At 42.6% G+C, this 15407-nt stretch overlaps 3 protein-coding genes across 15 annotated transcripts in view; 1 reads left to right on the forward strand and 2 right to left on the reverse strand.

The window, feature by feature from the left end:
- LOC129840737 (calcium-binding protein 39-like) overlaps window positions 1-3127 on the forward strand; it is a 26191-nt gene extending 23064 nt beyond the window's left edge. The window contains exons 8-9 of the mRNA XM_055908877.1: window positions 121-264; window positions 431-3127. Of these exons, the coding sequence (XP_055764852.1) occupies window positions 121-264; window positions 431-610 (324 nt within the window). The 3' untranslated portion in view covers window positions 611-3127. The remainder of the gene's footprint in view (window positions 1-120; window positions 265-430) is intronic.
- LOC129840736 (cytidine and dCMP deaminase domain-containing protein 1-like) lies at window positions 3044-14100 on the reverse strand. Of its 3 annotated transcripts, none has more exons than XM_055908875.1 (10): window positions 14014-14100; window positions 10145-10248; window positions 8296-8473; window positions 7834-8196; window positions 7394-7621; window positions 6829-6878; window positions 6550-6719; window positions 5832-6021; window positions 5527-5584; window positions 3044-3859 (listed from the first exon to the last, which is right to left on the reverse strand). In XM_055908875.1, exons 2-10 carry the CDS (start codon window positions 10193-10195, stop codon window positions 3759-3761), a joined length of 1389 nt encoding a protein of 462 aa, XP_055764850.1. In that variant the 5' UTR covers window positions 10196-10248; window positions 14014-14100; the 3' UTR covers window positions 3044-3758. The 3 variants fall into 3 exon arrangements, 2 of the variants coding, with proteins under 2 accessions (XP_055764850.1, XP_055764849.1); XM_055908874.1 differs by lacking the exon at window positions 14014-14100 and adding an exon at window positions 11276-12007; XR_008757256.1 differs by lacking the exons at window positions 3044-3859; window positions 5527-5584; window positions 14014-14100 and adding an exon at window positions 11276-12007 and having other exon boundaries at window positions 5934-6021; window positions 6114-6719.
- Window positions 12102-15407, reverse strand: part of LOC129840733 (RCC1 and BTB domain-containing protein 1-like) — an 11807-nt gene continuing 8501 nt past the window's right edge. For all 11 annotated transcript variants that reach the window (XM_055908866.1, XM_055908864.1, XM_055908871.1 and 8 more), the window contains 4 exons: window positions 14598-14724; window positions 14268-14419; window positions 14014-14144; window positions 12102-13493 (listed from right to left, as the gene is read on the reverse strand). In XM_055908866.1, coding sequence (XP_055764841.1) covers window positions 13353-13493; window positions 14014-14144; window positions 14268-14419; window positions 14598-14724 — 551 coding nt within the window. In that variant the 3' untranslated portion in view covers window positions 12102-13352. The remainder of the gene's footprint in view (window positions 13494-14013; window positions 14145-14267; window positions 14420-14597; window positions 14725-15407) is intronic.

Raw genomic sequence — 15407 nt, forward strand, 5'->3', positions numbered from 1 at the left:
TCTATTATTCACATTTTACATGGATTATTTATAGACTAAAACTTTGCATGCTATTATGGTGTTGATCATCTTGCTTCATAGTAAACATTTGCATACCCTGGTCTTTGTGTGTTTGTGTAGTTGTTGGGAGAGCTTCTGTTGGACAGGCATAACTTCACAGTGATGACCCGGTACATCAGCAAGCCTGAGAACCTGAAGCTGATGATGAACCTACTGAGGGACAAGAGCCCTAACATACAATTTGAGGCCTTCCACGTCTTCAAGGTACGACACAAAAGACGTTCCCTGAGCCGTTCATATACAAAGTCTGGCAAACTGGCACCCATGTTAGCCCCAAACATTCCATGGCATTACCATTGGGTTCTTACTAGAATGTAATTGCCGATATCAATGTAATGTACAGAGCTGACAGGCTAACCCCTCCAACCAGGTGTTTGTGGCGAACCCCAACAAGACGCAGCCCATCATAGACATCCTGCTGAAGAACCAGCCCAAACTCATCGACTTCCTTAGCAACTTCCAGAAGGACCGCATGGACGACGAGCAATTCAACGACGAGAAGACCTACCTAATCAAACAGATCCGAGACCTAAAGAAACCAGCCTCTTAAAACCTTACCCCAATTCGTCCACAAAACCCTTCCCCTTAGCTATGACCTTTACCCTAACCTTTACTTTTTATTGTCGACAAAAATACATTGACAATAATGATTCAATTTCTTAATATCGAAGACAGTCTTTTTCTTGGTTCCCTAAACATTGCTGAGAATAGTTCTTAATCACAGATTTATTTTCATTGTTTTTACTTTTAAATTAACCCTTTTATTATTAGTGTGTAGTGTTCCAAAACGGGAAGGGGATTTCCTCTCTTGGGGGGAACCAATGGTAAGAGACCTCTAGGTGATTGGCTGAGTGAGCTGTGGAGACCACTGGTCATCACTTTAATTGCAAATGTTCTCTTTTCATTGCCACTTGCAGGCACGAGCCATCTAGATAGTTCTGACTTCTTTCTAATACTCTCCTAATCTAACCACAGTACAACTGAAGTATCCAGAATCATAGAAGGAATTGCTATTTCTCTATTAGAGGATCTAAATGGTATTTGTGGAACTCCTCTTCAGACTCACATTCCCTGCTAGTCTTACTCCTGTGGTTGTACTTCCACTATTTACACTTAAGTTATGTTTCAACGCTGTAGTAGGTCCTCTGACATGACAACTCGAAATGTGATCTTACAAGGAACATATTAGATGTCTGGTGATCAGCAGGGCCATTCTTTTACTGCTAACCTTCGTATAGAATATGACTTATCAATAGTTTTGATAATTGATTCTCCACAGATGGCTGGTAGCATTTTCTGTATCATTCAACGCTAAAGGATGTATTCCTTTTTGGTTTATTTTAAGCTGATGAAGTAGTTTCCTGATCAACAGGACTCTATCATGATGATTAAAAAAAAGTGTTGTCTTGTGTATAAAAGCTGGTTTTAACCCATAAGTGAGTGCCATTGCAGGTGACAGAAATCCTGAACAAAAGTGATTTCTTTAACTTGTTTTCTTATTTAGATGGTGGAGGGGGATGGTTGGTGGAACACATTAACAGTAGGGGTACATACAGTGGTGCCTTTGTTTGTGTTTTCCCTTTTTTTTGTATTTTAAATACTTTTCTAGGCAGAGCTTATTTCTTATTTCGAAAAATATGGTCTGGTTGAACATATTAGTCGTGATTAAGCAATGAACCTTGAACTCAAATATAGTGAGTTGTGCGGTTGAAGGAATATTTTACTTTGAAAAACTTGTTGAAGTTCATTGATCACATCATAAAACTAGGAACCAGGAGGCCAAAACTCAGGACTATGATTGTCCAGGAAAGCTAACATACCAGTAAACTGAATAAGGTAGAAGCATCTTGCGCTGAATATTATTTATTTTTTTACATGTAGCTTGTTTTGGGGGAAATCTAAATTAAATAACCTCAGACAAATTGATCCAATGCATATTTTAATCGTGGTGGTTGAGCTTGTAAGTTACGATCACATCTAAATTGAAAATATGAACTAATGAATATGGCTCTTCAATGTAATATTGAATAATAAATGTGATGGGCACCATGCCACGGACAAGTGATTGTTCTTTAAATTGTCAAATACTTATTTTTTTCAATTGTTAGATTGGACTTGACACACAAGGGATGGAATCCTCAATGCCCTTGTCGTTTTGGTGAAACTCCTATATCTGGTGCTTACATGCAATCTTGACCACATTTCTAGCCCAGTGTAGACAATAATTAATTGTGAACAGATCTTCCTGACCCTCTCGAGGTAGCCGGGGACAAATTGATTGGTTGGATGAAAGTTCAGTGGGTGGAGTTTACAAGTGTTTCAGGGAGGTGGAGTGCTTGTGGGAGGGTGTTAAACAGGTTGCGACAGATGGTGTTGCCAGTTTGTTTTCCAACCCACTTAAATGTTTTAGTACATATCTACTGACATTCTAAAATGACTAATGGAATGAACAGCTTTAAAATGTACAAAAACAATAATGGTGCTGTGGACTAGGACAGAGACCACAAGGTCATAGGTTCAAGTCTTGCCATGCCAATGACCTTTCTCAAAAGTTACATTTTGAACCCTAGTCCCTCCCTGTATTCAAATTATGAGATTCCCAATGTTAAGACATATTGATCCCTTAAATCAATGATTTTAGAGGGACTATTTAACATGGTTTGACAATCCAGATCGGTTTACACTTGTAAGACATCAAGATACAATTAGTCCTCAATGACCTCTGGAGGTAGTCAGGAAGAATCACCATCAATAATTGTAATATTCTACACAGGTCTAGAAATGTTCACAATCAGAATATGGACAATATCAAGACACAGGACCCATGTTAACACCAGGTATATACGGGGCTTCAAATGGCACAAACTGTGACGTTGGATTAAAATGATAAAGAGACTTAAAAGATTCAGGCTATATCAGTAGGAACTTACACCCGAGCCAAAACAGATTTACTTAACATACTGTACTAAAGTAATATTGACCCTTTTCAACCATGGGATTATTATTTATTTTTATCACATTGCTACTACTGTACCACAACACCAATAAAAGAAATGCATACATTGTTTTCCCGGTTTGTCATATTTTATAGTTTTTTTTTGCTGTTAGATGCTTATTGTTGTCAGTTAAAAGCAGTTTGGCAAAACAGGATGAAACAATTCCAGGATGTAGGAGCCAACCATGTAACAAAAAAACAACAGACAAAGCACAGTTTCATGGGTCTAGGAGTTATTATCCTTTGAGGCAAAAGTGCAATATAGTGTCGGTAGCCTGCACTGGCTGGGATGGGACTTGGATTCTTCAAGTCTGGAAGAACTATAGTAAACTTAAAGCTACAATCAACAGTAGCCTTCATACAACTTTCATTGTAAACTCCTCAGACAAACAATTAGGAAACACGCATTTACAGTTCACTTATACATACAAGCCTTGCAAATACTTTTTTTTAAATATCTACGTAGTACCATTTCCTTTCAATATACAGTCAGTCCTTTAATCACCTTGAGTTTACTCCTTGAAACTGTCCATTACAGGGGAGTATGAAAGGCCTTTGAATTTCCAACATTGTTAAAATGCATCCTTCCTTACTTGAATCACTGATCAATATGCAATTGGATAAATGAAATATTTACAATGCCAACAAGAGCCCGGGGACCGTAGCCTGGTGAAACCAGACTGAAAACTACAGGTACCATTGTTCAACAAACAGGGGAACGGTCTGGGTTTGTTGCTGACCGTAACCTCTTATTGGATTGAAGGGCCTGTTCAGGCTGTCTCCCATGCTTCCCCACACATCCATCTGTAATCATAACAAGACATGGTCAGAGGTGGGACACATCGCAGAGTCAAATCAGAGACGGTTAGAAGGGCTGATCCATCATCAGTATTGTGGTGATTAGGTGGCTGCATGCACATTATATTTGTGCGACCAGCAATATAAACTCAGCAAAAAAAGAAACGTCCTCTCACTGTCAACTGCGTTAATTTTCAGCAAACTTAACATGTGTAAATATTCGTATGAACATAACAACCGAGACATAGACTGAACAAGTTCCACAGACATGTGACTAACATAAATAAAATGTGTCCCTGAACAAAGGGGGGGGGGGGTCAAAATCAGAAGTAACAGTCAGTATCTGGTGTGGCCACCAGCTGCATTAAGTACTGCAGTGCATCTTCTCCTCATGGACTGCACCAGATTTGCCAGTTCTTGCTGTGAGATGTTACCCCCCTCTTCCACCAAGGCACCAACAAGTTCCCAGACATTTCTGGGGGGAATGGCCCTAGCCCTCACCCTCCGATCCAACAGGTCCCAGACGTGCTCAATGGGATTGAGATCCGGGCTCTTCGCTGGCCATGGCAGAACACTGACATTCCTGTCTTGCAGGAAATCACTCACAGAACGAGCAGTATGGCTGGTGGCATTGTCATGCTGGAGGGTCATGTCAGGATGAGCCTGCAGGAAGGTCTTCCCTGTAACGCACAGCGTTGAGATAGCTTGTTGTCATTGCAGGCACAGTCCGATGATGCTGTGACACACCGCCCCAGACCACGACGGACCCTTCACCTCCAAATTCGATCCTGCTCCAGAGTATAGGCATCGGTGTAACACTCATTCCTTTGAAGATAAATGCAAATCCGACCATCACCCTTGGCGAGACAAAACCGCGACTCATCAGTGAAGAGCACTTTTTGCCAGTCCTGTCTGGTCCAGCAACGGTGGGTTTGTGCCCATAGGCGACATTGTTGCCTGTGATGTCTGGTGAGGACCTGCCTTACAACAGATCTACAAGCCCTCAGTCCACCCTCTCTCAGCAAATTAATACAGACAGTCTGAGCACTGGAGGAGGGATTGTGCGTTCCTGGTGTAACTCAGGCAGTCATTGTTGCCATCCTCTACCTGTCCTGCAGGTGTGATGTTCGGATGTACCGATCCTGTGCAGGTGTTACACGTGGTCTGCCACTGCGAGGACGATCAGCTGTCCATCCTGTCTCCCTGTAGCGGTCTTAGGTGTCTCACAGTACGGACATTGCAATTTATTGCCCTGGCCACATCTGCAGTCCTCATGCCTCCTTGCAGCATGCCTATGGCACGATGAGCAGGGACCCTGGGCATCTTTCTTTTGGTGTTTTTCAGAGTCAGTAGAAAGGCCTCTTTAGTGTCCTACGTTTTCATAACTGTGACCTTAATTGCCTACCGTCTGTAAGCTGTTAGTGTCTTAACGACCGTTCCACAGGTGCATGTTCATTAATTGAACAAGCATGGGAAACAGTGTTTAAACCCTTTACAATGAAGATCTGTGAAGTTATTTGGGTTTTTCCGAATTATCTTTGAAAGACAGGGTCCTGAAAAAGGGACGTTGTTTTTTTTCTGAGTTTATTAGAGAAGGAGGAGAAGATGTAACATCACTCTCTACAAAGTGACAAATGTCATGCTAACTAATGGAACAGAGAAGGACAACTCACTGGCTAGATGAAGACCAGCATGTTCAGAGGCTCTCCTGGCCAGAGAAGACTTCTGCCACTGTGACAAAAACATGTAAACACACTAAGAAAATTGCATCTGTAGAAAGCACTATCTTAAGTATACCTCAATAGCCTAACAAGGAAAACACAAGAATAGGTCAAAGCTGAATGGAAAACATCTAGGAGGAATCCATCCAGTTTTTTCCCTCATCAGTACAGATTAAGAAAATGAGAGGAATAGACTATTGAGATGCTGCTACACCCATAGAAAAACTATTCATCCGTCAATCAATGTAGGTACTCACAATGAACTTCAGGACTCCTTGGAGGCTGTGGAATCTGAGGTAGGAGATGTCTCCCTTGTCTTTGCCGCTGTCCAGGTCAGTGGTGTAGATCTGCTTGATCCCAGCTCCTCGGATCAGAGGGACACACTCATCACACGGACACTTAGTCACAAACAGCATGGTGTTCTCCTCCTCGCGTATCTCGTCACTCCTAGAAACGACAGTCAATCACATTTATTTACGTCATAAATCCTCATGCCCAGCTACTAATTCCTGCCCCCTGGTCCGACTTCTCGGATGTACCTCCTTGCTTCCGCTCCTTGCATCCTCTCTGCCATCTCCGCTGACCTGTAAGGACTGGACAGGTCGAGAGCAAATATACGCATGTACACATTCCCTGTATTTCCTTCATCTACAGATGTAGGATCTTAATTTGATCACCCTGTTGCAGAAAAACTTTCCTGCAATGCAAGAAATGTAAAATGTGTAGTGTATTTGAGGTTTAAAAAGGCTTCTGCAGTTTGCCAATTCCACTTTAAAAATGTCAATACCTTACGAAAAATGTATCAAAACCTACAAAAATGTCCATTAATTATAATCCACATTTCCTGTTGCTGCAATTAAGCTCCTACATCTGTATCCTGTCCTCTCATATCAGTGGAGATGAAGGGTGGATATAAGGGGAGGAAGTCACTTAGGAGTATTGAGATGGAGCCCATGTCTTCCCTCTCCTCCTGACCTGAAGGTGAGTGCGTTCTGCTCAGCGTGGATGATGTAGCGGTACTTCCTCCTCTGGCGGTCCTGCTGTTTGTTGTCCATCTGGGGGTACTCTCCGTACTCTGAGCCCACTGGGTAGGCGTTGTACCCACAACCCACCAGGTACAGCCGCCCCGTGCCATCACAACCACCCTAAAACCGGTGAGCACAGAACACAGTGAATGGCAGTTTGACCTTATTCAAAATACATAATATTCATGTATAGTTATGAGCTTAGAAAATACAACAATGGTTTACTCACTGATTTCCCTTCTGCCCAAATGACAGCACCAACCCCAACCTTAGGGTCCTCTGGAATATCAACAAACAAGTAACACTCAGACATGTTCATCTGTTTCAACCTTCAGACAGGTTGAACCACCCATCACAGTTTGTCCTGTTAGCCTTAAAACATGAACATATAGTTAACCTTTTCAAAAAATGAAATGTTGATTTCTTGAGTGATCGGCTGACCAAACAATCAAAGAACTCCTTTTCATAGCAGCTGTCGCTAACCACTAATGAAACTAGAATGTCTTTTGGGATACTTTCTGTTCATCGGACACCCGATACCCCCCCCCCAGGGCAACACATCTCTCCAACAAACGCGCAGTCAACCATGGGACGTTATGTCATAACAATAGTCTCGTCATAACAATAGTCATAACAATAGTCTTCTCTCCTGCAATTTTTATTTTTAATTGCCTGGAACTCCTTTATGTGATTCCCCACAAAATGTGGTGACATGTCATATTTACAAAATGACTTCCTAGTTTGAATGAGTAATTTGGCTAGTATATAGACTACTAAACAGATATTTCAGGTACCTGTTCTGTAGGCCAACAGTCTGGCCTGTACGATGCAGTGTCTGGCAATTTCCTGGGACACCCCCTGAGGCTGGGGCTGCTCCGAGGTTGCAGGCTGGGAGTCCTTCCTGTAGAAGCCATGCTGGAGAAGAGGCACACTAGCAGCTACTGAGGCCAGAACACCGACCAGCTCCCTCATGTTCTGACGCAGGTTGGAGAAGTACGGCTCCATGCAGAAGTTCTCCAGACCTGTAGCAAGACAGTGTCAAATCCTCATCTGTAAACAGTATGTTTACCATTCATTCAACAGGATCTACACAACAGATGGCGTGGCACGTGGCCTCTTGAGCAAAGGAGATCCTCAAACCTACCCATCTTGAGTTAGCCAATATAGCCCAAATACAGCTAACCGGTGAACACAAGCTAGCTAACAAGTATGGTTGAATGATTGTACTACGTACCTATTTTGGTGAGAATGTCACGGTGGCACTGTTCATGTGGGATTAGGAACTCTTTGGAGAAAGTGTCCAGGTTCCGTCTCCTCTGCTTCCAGTAGAAGTCCCCGGCGTCCAATTCGGGGTCGTCCCCCGACACCCTCGCCATGAAGTCACACCCCCTGGAGGTCTCCTCCACAAACTGCTGCAGGCCGGGGGCCACGGGCTGCACCACCACACTGATGTGGGGCCGGCTGTTGGACTTCAGCTTCTCGGACGCAATGGCGTCCAGCATGGCCTCCTGGGAAGTGGAGTCCGTCCCATTAGGCCTAACCGCTAGCAGACTCATCTCAGGGTCACCAGGCCAGAAGGAGATGCGGCTCACCCCAGCTGGAGATGACAGACAAGAGACAAGACATTACAAGTGACCTCTCTCTCTGTGTGTGTGTGTGTGTGTGTATATATATATATATATATATATCTCCTCACCATTGATAAGCATCTTGAGGCAGGTAGCGCAGGGTCTCCTAGAGAAGTAGAGGTCTGAGGCAGCCAGCCTGGGCCCGTGTCTGATCACAGCTACCTGCCCCACGTGGAGCTCTGGACCGGAGCAGTGGAGACCCACCACCCTCTGGTCCCGAACCACCACCAGGCCTGTACCCCGCGTCTGACACACAGAAACAGACAGGAGAGGATGCATATCATATAATTGATGCTCAATATGGTCATTTAGTGCATGTTATCTATAAAAAATTAAAAATAATTGACACATACACCTGATAGGTGCAGTGAAATGTGTTGTTTTACAGGGTCAGCCATAGTAGTACGGCGCCCCTGGAGCAAATTAGGGTTAAGTGCCTTGCTCAAGGGCACATCAACAGATTATTCACCTTGTTGGCTCGGGTATTCAAACTAGCGACCTTTCGGTTACTGGCCCAACGTTCTAACAACAATATGTAATGGCCCCTACACAGTGCATTCAGAAAGTATTAAGACCCCTTGACTTTTTCCACATCACAGCCTTATTCTAAAATAGATTTTTAAATAAATGTACTTCAATCTACACACAATACCCCATGTTGACAAAGCAAAAGCAGGTTTTTAGAAATGCTTGCAAATGTATAAAATAAAGAAAAATGAAATATCACATTTACATAAGTTTTCAGACCTTTGTAGAAGCACCTTTGACAGCAATTACAGCCTCAAGTCTTCTTGGGTATGACGCTACAAGCTTGGCACACCTGTATTCGGGGAGTTTCTCACATTCTTCTCTGCAGATCCACTCTTCGCCGTAGGGATGGTGCCAGGTTTCATCCAGACGTGATGCTTTGCATTCAGGCCAAATAATTCAGTCTTGGTTTTATCAGACCAGAAAATCTTGTTTCTCATTGTCTGAGAGTCCTTTACGTGCCTTTTGGCAAACTCCAAGTGGGCTGTCATGTGCCTTTTACTGAGGAGTGGCTTCCGCCTGGCCACTCTACCATAAAGGCCTGATTGATGGAGTGATGATGAGATGGTTGTCCTTCTGGAAGGTTCTTCCATCTTCACAGAGGAACTTTGGAGCTCTGTCAGAGTGACCATCGGGTTCTTGGTCACCTCCCTGGCCAAGGCCCTTATCCCCCCCGATTGCTCAGTTTGGCCGAGCGCCCAGCTCTAGGAAGAGTCGTGGTGATTACAAACTTCTTCCATTTAAGAATGGGTCGGCAGGTTAGAGCGTTGGACTAGTAACCGAAAGGTCCCAAGATCGAATCCAGCTGACAAGGTAAAAAATGTAATTCTGCCCCTGAACAAGGCAGTTAACCCACTGTTCCTAGGCCATCATTGTGAATAAGAATTTGTTCTTAACTGACTTGCCTAGTTAAATAAAAGGTCAAATATATGTTTTTTAAATTATAGAATGATGGAGGCCACTGTGTTCTTGGGTACCTTCAATGCTGCAGAAATGTTTTGGTACCCTTCCACAGATCTGTGCCTCGACCCAATCCTGTCTCTGAACTCTATGGACAATTCCTTTGACCTCATGGCTTTTTGCTCTGAAATGCATGGTCAACTGTGGGACCTTATATAGACAGGTGTGTGCTTTTCCAAATCATGTCCAATCAATTGAATTTACCACAGGTAGATTCCAATCAAGTTGTATAAACATCTCATGGATGATCGATGGAAATAGGATGCACCTGAGCTCAATTTCAAGTCTCTGAATACTTAGCCTGTTTTCACTTTGTTATTATGGGGTGTTGTGTGTAGATTGGTGAGGGTAAAAGGCTGTAACATAACAAAATGTGGAAAAGGGGAAGGGGTCTAAATACATTCTGAATGCACTGTAGGTCAAACTTACAAAGTCATTCTGGTTTATGTCTTCTGGTTCCTCCTTGGGGAAAAGTTCCATCCATAAACTGAGCAGGGTGAAGAGGTTAACCTTGGACAGCCTGGGTCCATGACCTAAAAACACACCATAGAAAAACAGGATTACAAAAAGGGAAGGCTAGTGAGTTTTTTGTCCACTATATCTTTGCTGCTCCCAAGTGATAACACATTGACCTCAAAGAAATTATTTAGGTTAAAGCAAACATTGGGCAGACATTTGCTTCCTCTTCCCACCAACTCTGACATAGAATGTGAAACTGTTGGCCAGTACATTTCTCTTCAAAACATGTATGTGACTCTGGCATTCATAGGGTAGAACAACCAAACGGATGCTTGATCCAGCAACCCTACTATTACAGAGCAAGCCCAGCTTACCTGTCCGGTGCCATAAAGCTCAAGACCTCTTTGCAGAACCAGTCACGTTATCCTTGGAACGTCACTACCCGAAACCGCTACCATTTAAGTTTCAACTTAAATGGGGTGACAGAATTGTTACAACAAAAAAAATAGGACCGGTTGTACTATTTAATGGTTTTGATATAATGATACATTTCAGAAATTCTGACAAAGATGTAGTATATTTAATTCAACTGCTAATAATACTAGGTACATTTCATATTCCCAAATGTTCTAATTCAAAACCTAACTTTTTTCACTTTATAAATGAGTTTAAACAATATGGCACTACTTTACCTAAAAGGAAAAACAAAAAGGCAATTCAAACTTGTATTATTCATGAATATGATTTGTTTGTTTAGGATTCCTGGCAATGTAACTAGTTTGTATGCTTGTTTGCATGTGACTATTCATCTTTTGTTGATATTTGTTAATAAAAAATACAAAAATAATAAATAAACTTCAATGGGGTGACGTCACAGTTAGGACGTCCCAAGGATCCCGTTTGGACGTTTCTAGACCGTCACTACGTAGGTTACAGACGTGTGGGTTCAAACTAATAAAAGCCTAGACGGTGACACGTCTTTATTTTTAATATGCCTCAAAGCTCATTATTCCGTGTGAGTAGCAATATTATATTGAACAGTAAAAACATTCGTAGCATTCTCTGTCAACTCGCCAGTAACTGACAGCGCAGTAGTCTCACCTTGTACTTTGGTGTCGGTTTGTGTGCTGGCTTCCCTTACATCGCGATATCCTTTACAGTTGCATGAAGCGGCACAGGTTGGTTTCAAATATTGGTTCGACTGTACAGTATCCGTCGTTGCCATTCAATCAATTGAATGTAAAATTTAGCGAAGGTCACCAGACAAGGCAAATACGTATGATGATTTGATGTTGTAGGTTTCTGAACAGCTAAACTAGGCTTCTTCCTATATCTTCTGACGTGGAACAAATGGGCGGAGCTTGTCTTGCACCCAACCCCCAGAACGGTCAAACGCAGTGTGTTTGTTGTAAATGTTCTGCATTCTTGGTTGCAATTAAAAAACTATTGTCAGATTACATCTGCATTCCATTATTAGTATGTCATTTCATTCATGACGTGATAATCTTAAGCAATAAGGCCCGTGGAGGTACCACAGCTAAGGGCTGTTCTTAGGCACAACGAAATGCCTGAACACAGCCCTTGGCCGTGGTACATTGGCCATACATCACAAACCCCTGAGGTACCTTATTGCTATTATAAACTGGTTACCAACGTAATTAGAGCAGTAAAAATAAATGTTATATCATACCCGTGGTATAAGGTATGATATACCACAGCTGTCAGCCAATCAGCATTCAGGGCTCAACCCTCCCAGTTTATAATAAAAATGGTATTCATTAGGCTAGTGTCTCTAGGATTAGAGAATGTATGTGATGAACTCTAGATGGGAGCATAAGGACATGTTTGTAATTATCTGTCATTGCTCATATGAATGTTCAAAACAAGAATATTTGAAGTCATTTCTATTGCATCATCCAGAAATGTATACAATAATGTAGTTTTGTTTATTTCAAAGTGGTATTTCAAAGCATCTCATGGCTTGCAAGTCGATAAACATGTTGAGAATTGTGGCACCAATATCAACTGTTTCCTAAATAATTGTAAATATTTCTAAAATAAATGTAATCGCAAAAATAAAACATAAGCAACAAGTTATTTTTGAAAAAAAGAATAATAATCTAAGAGTACAATGCGTTGAATTTAAATTTCAGTACAAACACTCGCTTCAAAGTAAATTAGAATGTAGTAATGAACGTTAAACCATTAAAACAATATTCAAAGCAGCAGATTGATTGGAAATGCTGGGGTGGAGGGGTAATCTCAACCAAAGGAATGCAATAATAGTAAAAAAATGTAGATATCTATTTTTGTAAGAATAAAAAAGTTCACACAGAGTAACAAGTTGTATATGGTCCAAATGTTTTGTTTTCTGTCTGGTAAAAGAACTGAAGAGTTGAAAACCAAGTTTCTGCTCATTGTTGCATTGCATCATCATGTTCATCTCAAGTCTCGAGAATTAACGTGCCTGAATGAATAAATGACAAGCTCTGCTCTACTTTGTCAGTACACAGCATATTACAAATCATATTGAAACTGTCATTTCCTCAAAACATCCACCGGCTCTGAACCATAAACCCTGTAAAATATATTTCTGTCCAGCTACATCCAACCCTTCAACAGTAGAGCAAAGTACACAACTTTGATGCAAAAAAATATATAATAATAATCTGCAAATCGGGGTGGGAGGGGGCAATCGGGGGGGGTTGACTGCAATCCCCTGCCATCAGACATTGTCAGGAATGTAACAGTGTCCATCTTAAGCTAGATCTATGGTCCTCCAATTAAACTGACGCTAACTGAGTAGTCTGATGCCATTTAGCAGGTTTGTAAACATGCAGTGACAGACAACGAACTCTGATGTCACTGTTTTGACTGGTAAAGGAACTTCCTCCCCACAGTGCCACCTGTCCGCGTGGAATATTAGGTGCATAGGCAGGGACTGGCTTTGGCTTCTTTGGCTGTGTAACGAGGTCAGCCATAGTCACCAGATGACCACTCCAGACATTGTCACAATGGATGAATAATATGGCAATTTAGAGATCCGGTTCAAGCTAGCCGTTTCCATGTTCATACCATTTCCTTCTTTGTCCTTTCTACCATGGCCAAATAGTGTCAAGCCAAACCAGTTCATGCTAGCCCTTTCCTCGTCCTTCCTTCGGGGCTGGTTAGTGGTCAGTCAGTTTTTGAAGGCCCCACAGCGGCTGGCTCTGCAGATGAACTCTTTGAGCATGTTGCCATCGATCTGCCAGAAGGCTGCAGTCTGGGTCACCTCTGTCAGGTGGTTCACACAGAACTTAAAGCAGAACTCCTCCAGGTCCTACAGGGAAGCGATCACATCCAGTCACAGTATGAACACGGGTACAGTATACAGCAGGTCAGCAACAAGCGGCCCGCGGGCCAAAACTGGCCCCCAAATGACTTTTTGGGGCCCCCTTAGTTTTGGGTCAGAAAAGACTAAAGTCACCAGGAATTCTGAAGAAAAACATCAGCTTAACGTAAGGTAATCAAGGTATCTTTGTTATTTTCAAATCAAATCTATTTTTGGGGCTTAGTTTTATCCAATTTGTAGAGTACAACTTATAATTATGTTCCAGCAACCCCGACCATCCGCTACGCATAAAAAAAAAAAAATTGTCCCGCGGCTGAATCCAGTTGCCTACCCCTGGTATACAGTACCTAAATATGTATAAGATGGTATACAAGGTCATCTGACTAATATGTCCATAATGACATGGCTAACGTCTCTCGTAGAAGGCAGCCTCAAGAAGCTTGTGGTAACCAGTAAGCATTTGAGTGGTTAACCCTTAGTAGTGACACTCTGTCACAGTGTGTCTCACCTCAGCGTCGTATCGCACGGCGGCAGAGAGCAGAGAGAAGGCGTTCTCCACGGTGATGCCTCTCTTGATGATGTGTTGACACAGACGTTTCAGACGGTTCTCACAGTAGGATGTGGCCAGGTCCAACAGGCCTGAAACAAAGACATAGTTCGTACACACAGCGGCTTTCCTATGGATGGACTTTAACTCAATAAAGTCATTTGTTTTGAGTCTGGATGGATCCTAAACAGGATTACTGCTTCAGTCCAACTCACCGATGGCGTCCTCTGGGGGCAGGTCTACGTTGTCAGTGTAGAGGAACTCCAAGAAGGAGCGGTAGACGGGGTAGGAGAACTGGTCGATCTCAATCACCTCCTTCATGTCCTCTGTCCAGTGGGACTGGAACATGGAGCGGAAGTGTTCACACCTGACAGAAACAATGGACACTTATGTTGTCGCGTTAAGGTCTACAGACAGGTTTTATTGTACCTGGTTGGTCCTATTGGAAAGGCTAAAACTAGAAAAGCTACATTTCTTAAAGACAATGTGTGTGCTTGCTTCAGCAGTATAATACAAATAATTTGGGGGGACTAAAATTCACATACCGGATCTTGAGCACGGCCTTGTGTACGTGGATATATTTCCCGTCCACGCTGAACTTGAGGTCGGCCGTCTCAGGGCTGTCGAACTCTTTCCTCAGAGACTGGGCCACAGTCAGGAAGTCATCATGCTCTACGACAGAACACAACACCTTAGCTGGGAATCATGGTGTGTGTGTGTGTGTGTGTAAGAGAGGGTTATCCTAGACCATTGGTTAGGGCAGTCCTTCTCAAATAGTGGGGCGCGCCCCCCTGGGGGGGCTCGGAGCGATGCCAGAGCGACCCCGGGGAACATGCTTTTTTTGCCGCAGGGAGTAGTTTTTTTTTTGCACCGAACAAGAGCACACAGCAACAGAGCAGGAGATATGAAGTGCAGATAACAAACCCTTAAGAGACACCATGGAAAAATATTTAACAGAGATGAAAAGGCGGAGAGAGACGGAGATAATGAGACAAACGTAAGTCTCACGAAAGCTAAGACGAGGAAATATGACGACGCGTATGTAGCGCTTGGCTTCACTGTGACTACGGTGGGAGAGGAGAAAAGACCGGTATGTTAACTGTGTCTAAAAATGTTGGCAGCGGACAGCATGAAGCCAAATAAATGAAGGCGTCACTTAAAGACATTACACCCCAATCACGCTGATAAGCCGCTTGAGTTTTTTCAGCGAAAACGTGCCGAATATTGCCAACAATCGTCCCGCTTTGCAAAACGTTCTCATTGTAGCCATTAATCCTGACTTCCTCATTTTGATAAAAAAAAAAAAAAAAAAATCTGCACAAATTGTTTTATTCATTTTTGTTTCATAAGTTAGT

Source organism: Salvelinus fontinalis, chromosome 41 (genome assembly GCF_029448725.1).
Source record: "Salvelinus fontinalis isolate EN_2023a chromosome 41, ASM2944872v1, whole genome shotgun sequence".
Taxonomy (NCBI): domain Eukaryota; kingdom Metazoa; phylum Chordata; class Actinopteri; order Salmoniformes; family Salmonidae; genus Salvelinus; species Salvelinus fontinalis.

Excerpts from the sequence above, each read along its gene's own strand:
- LOC129840736 (XM_055908874.1), bottom strand. The coding sequence starts at position 11,399 with ATGGCAACGACGGATACTGTACAGTCGAACCAATATTTGAAACCAACC. Across the intron at positions 5,585-5,831 it reads AAGGAGTCCTGAAGTTCATT|TGGCAGAAGTCTTCTCTGGC; the intron begins GTGAGTACCTAC and ends TTTTTGTCACAG. Across the intron at positions 3,860-5,526 it reads TGCTGGTCTTCATCTAGCCA|ATGGATGTGTGGGGAAGCAT; the intron begins GTGAGTTGTCCT and ends TTATGATTACAG.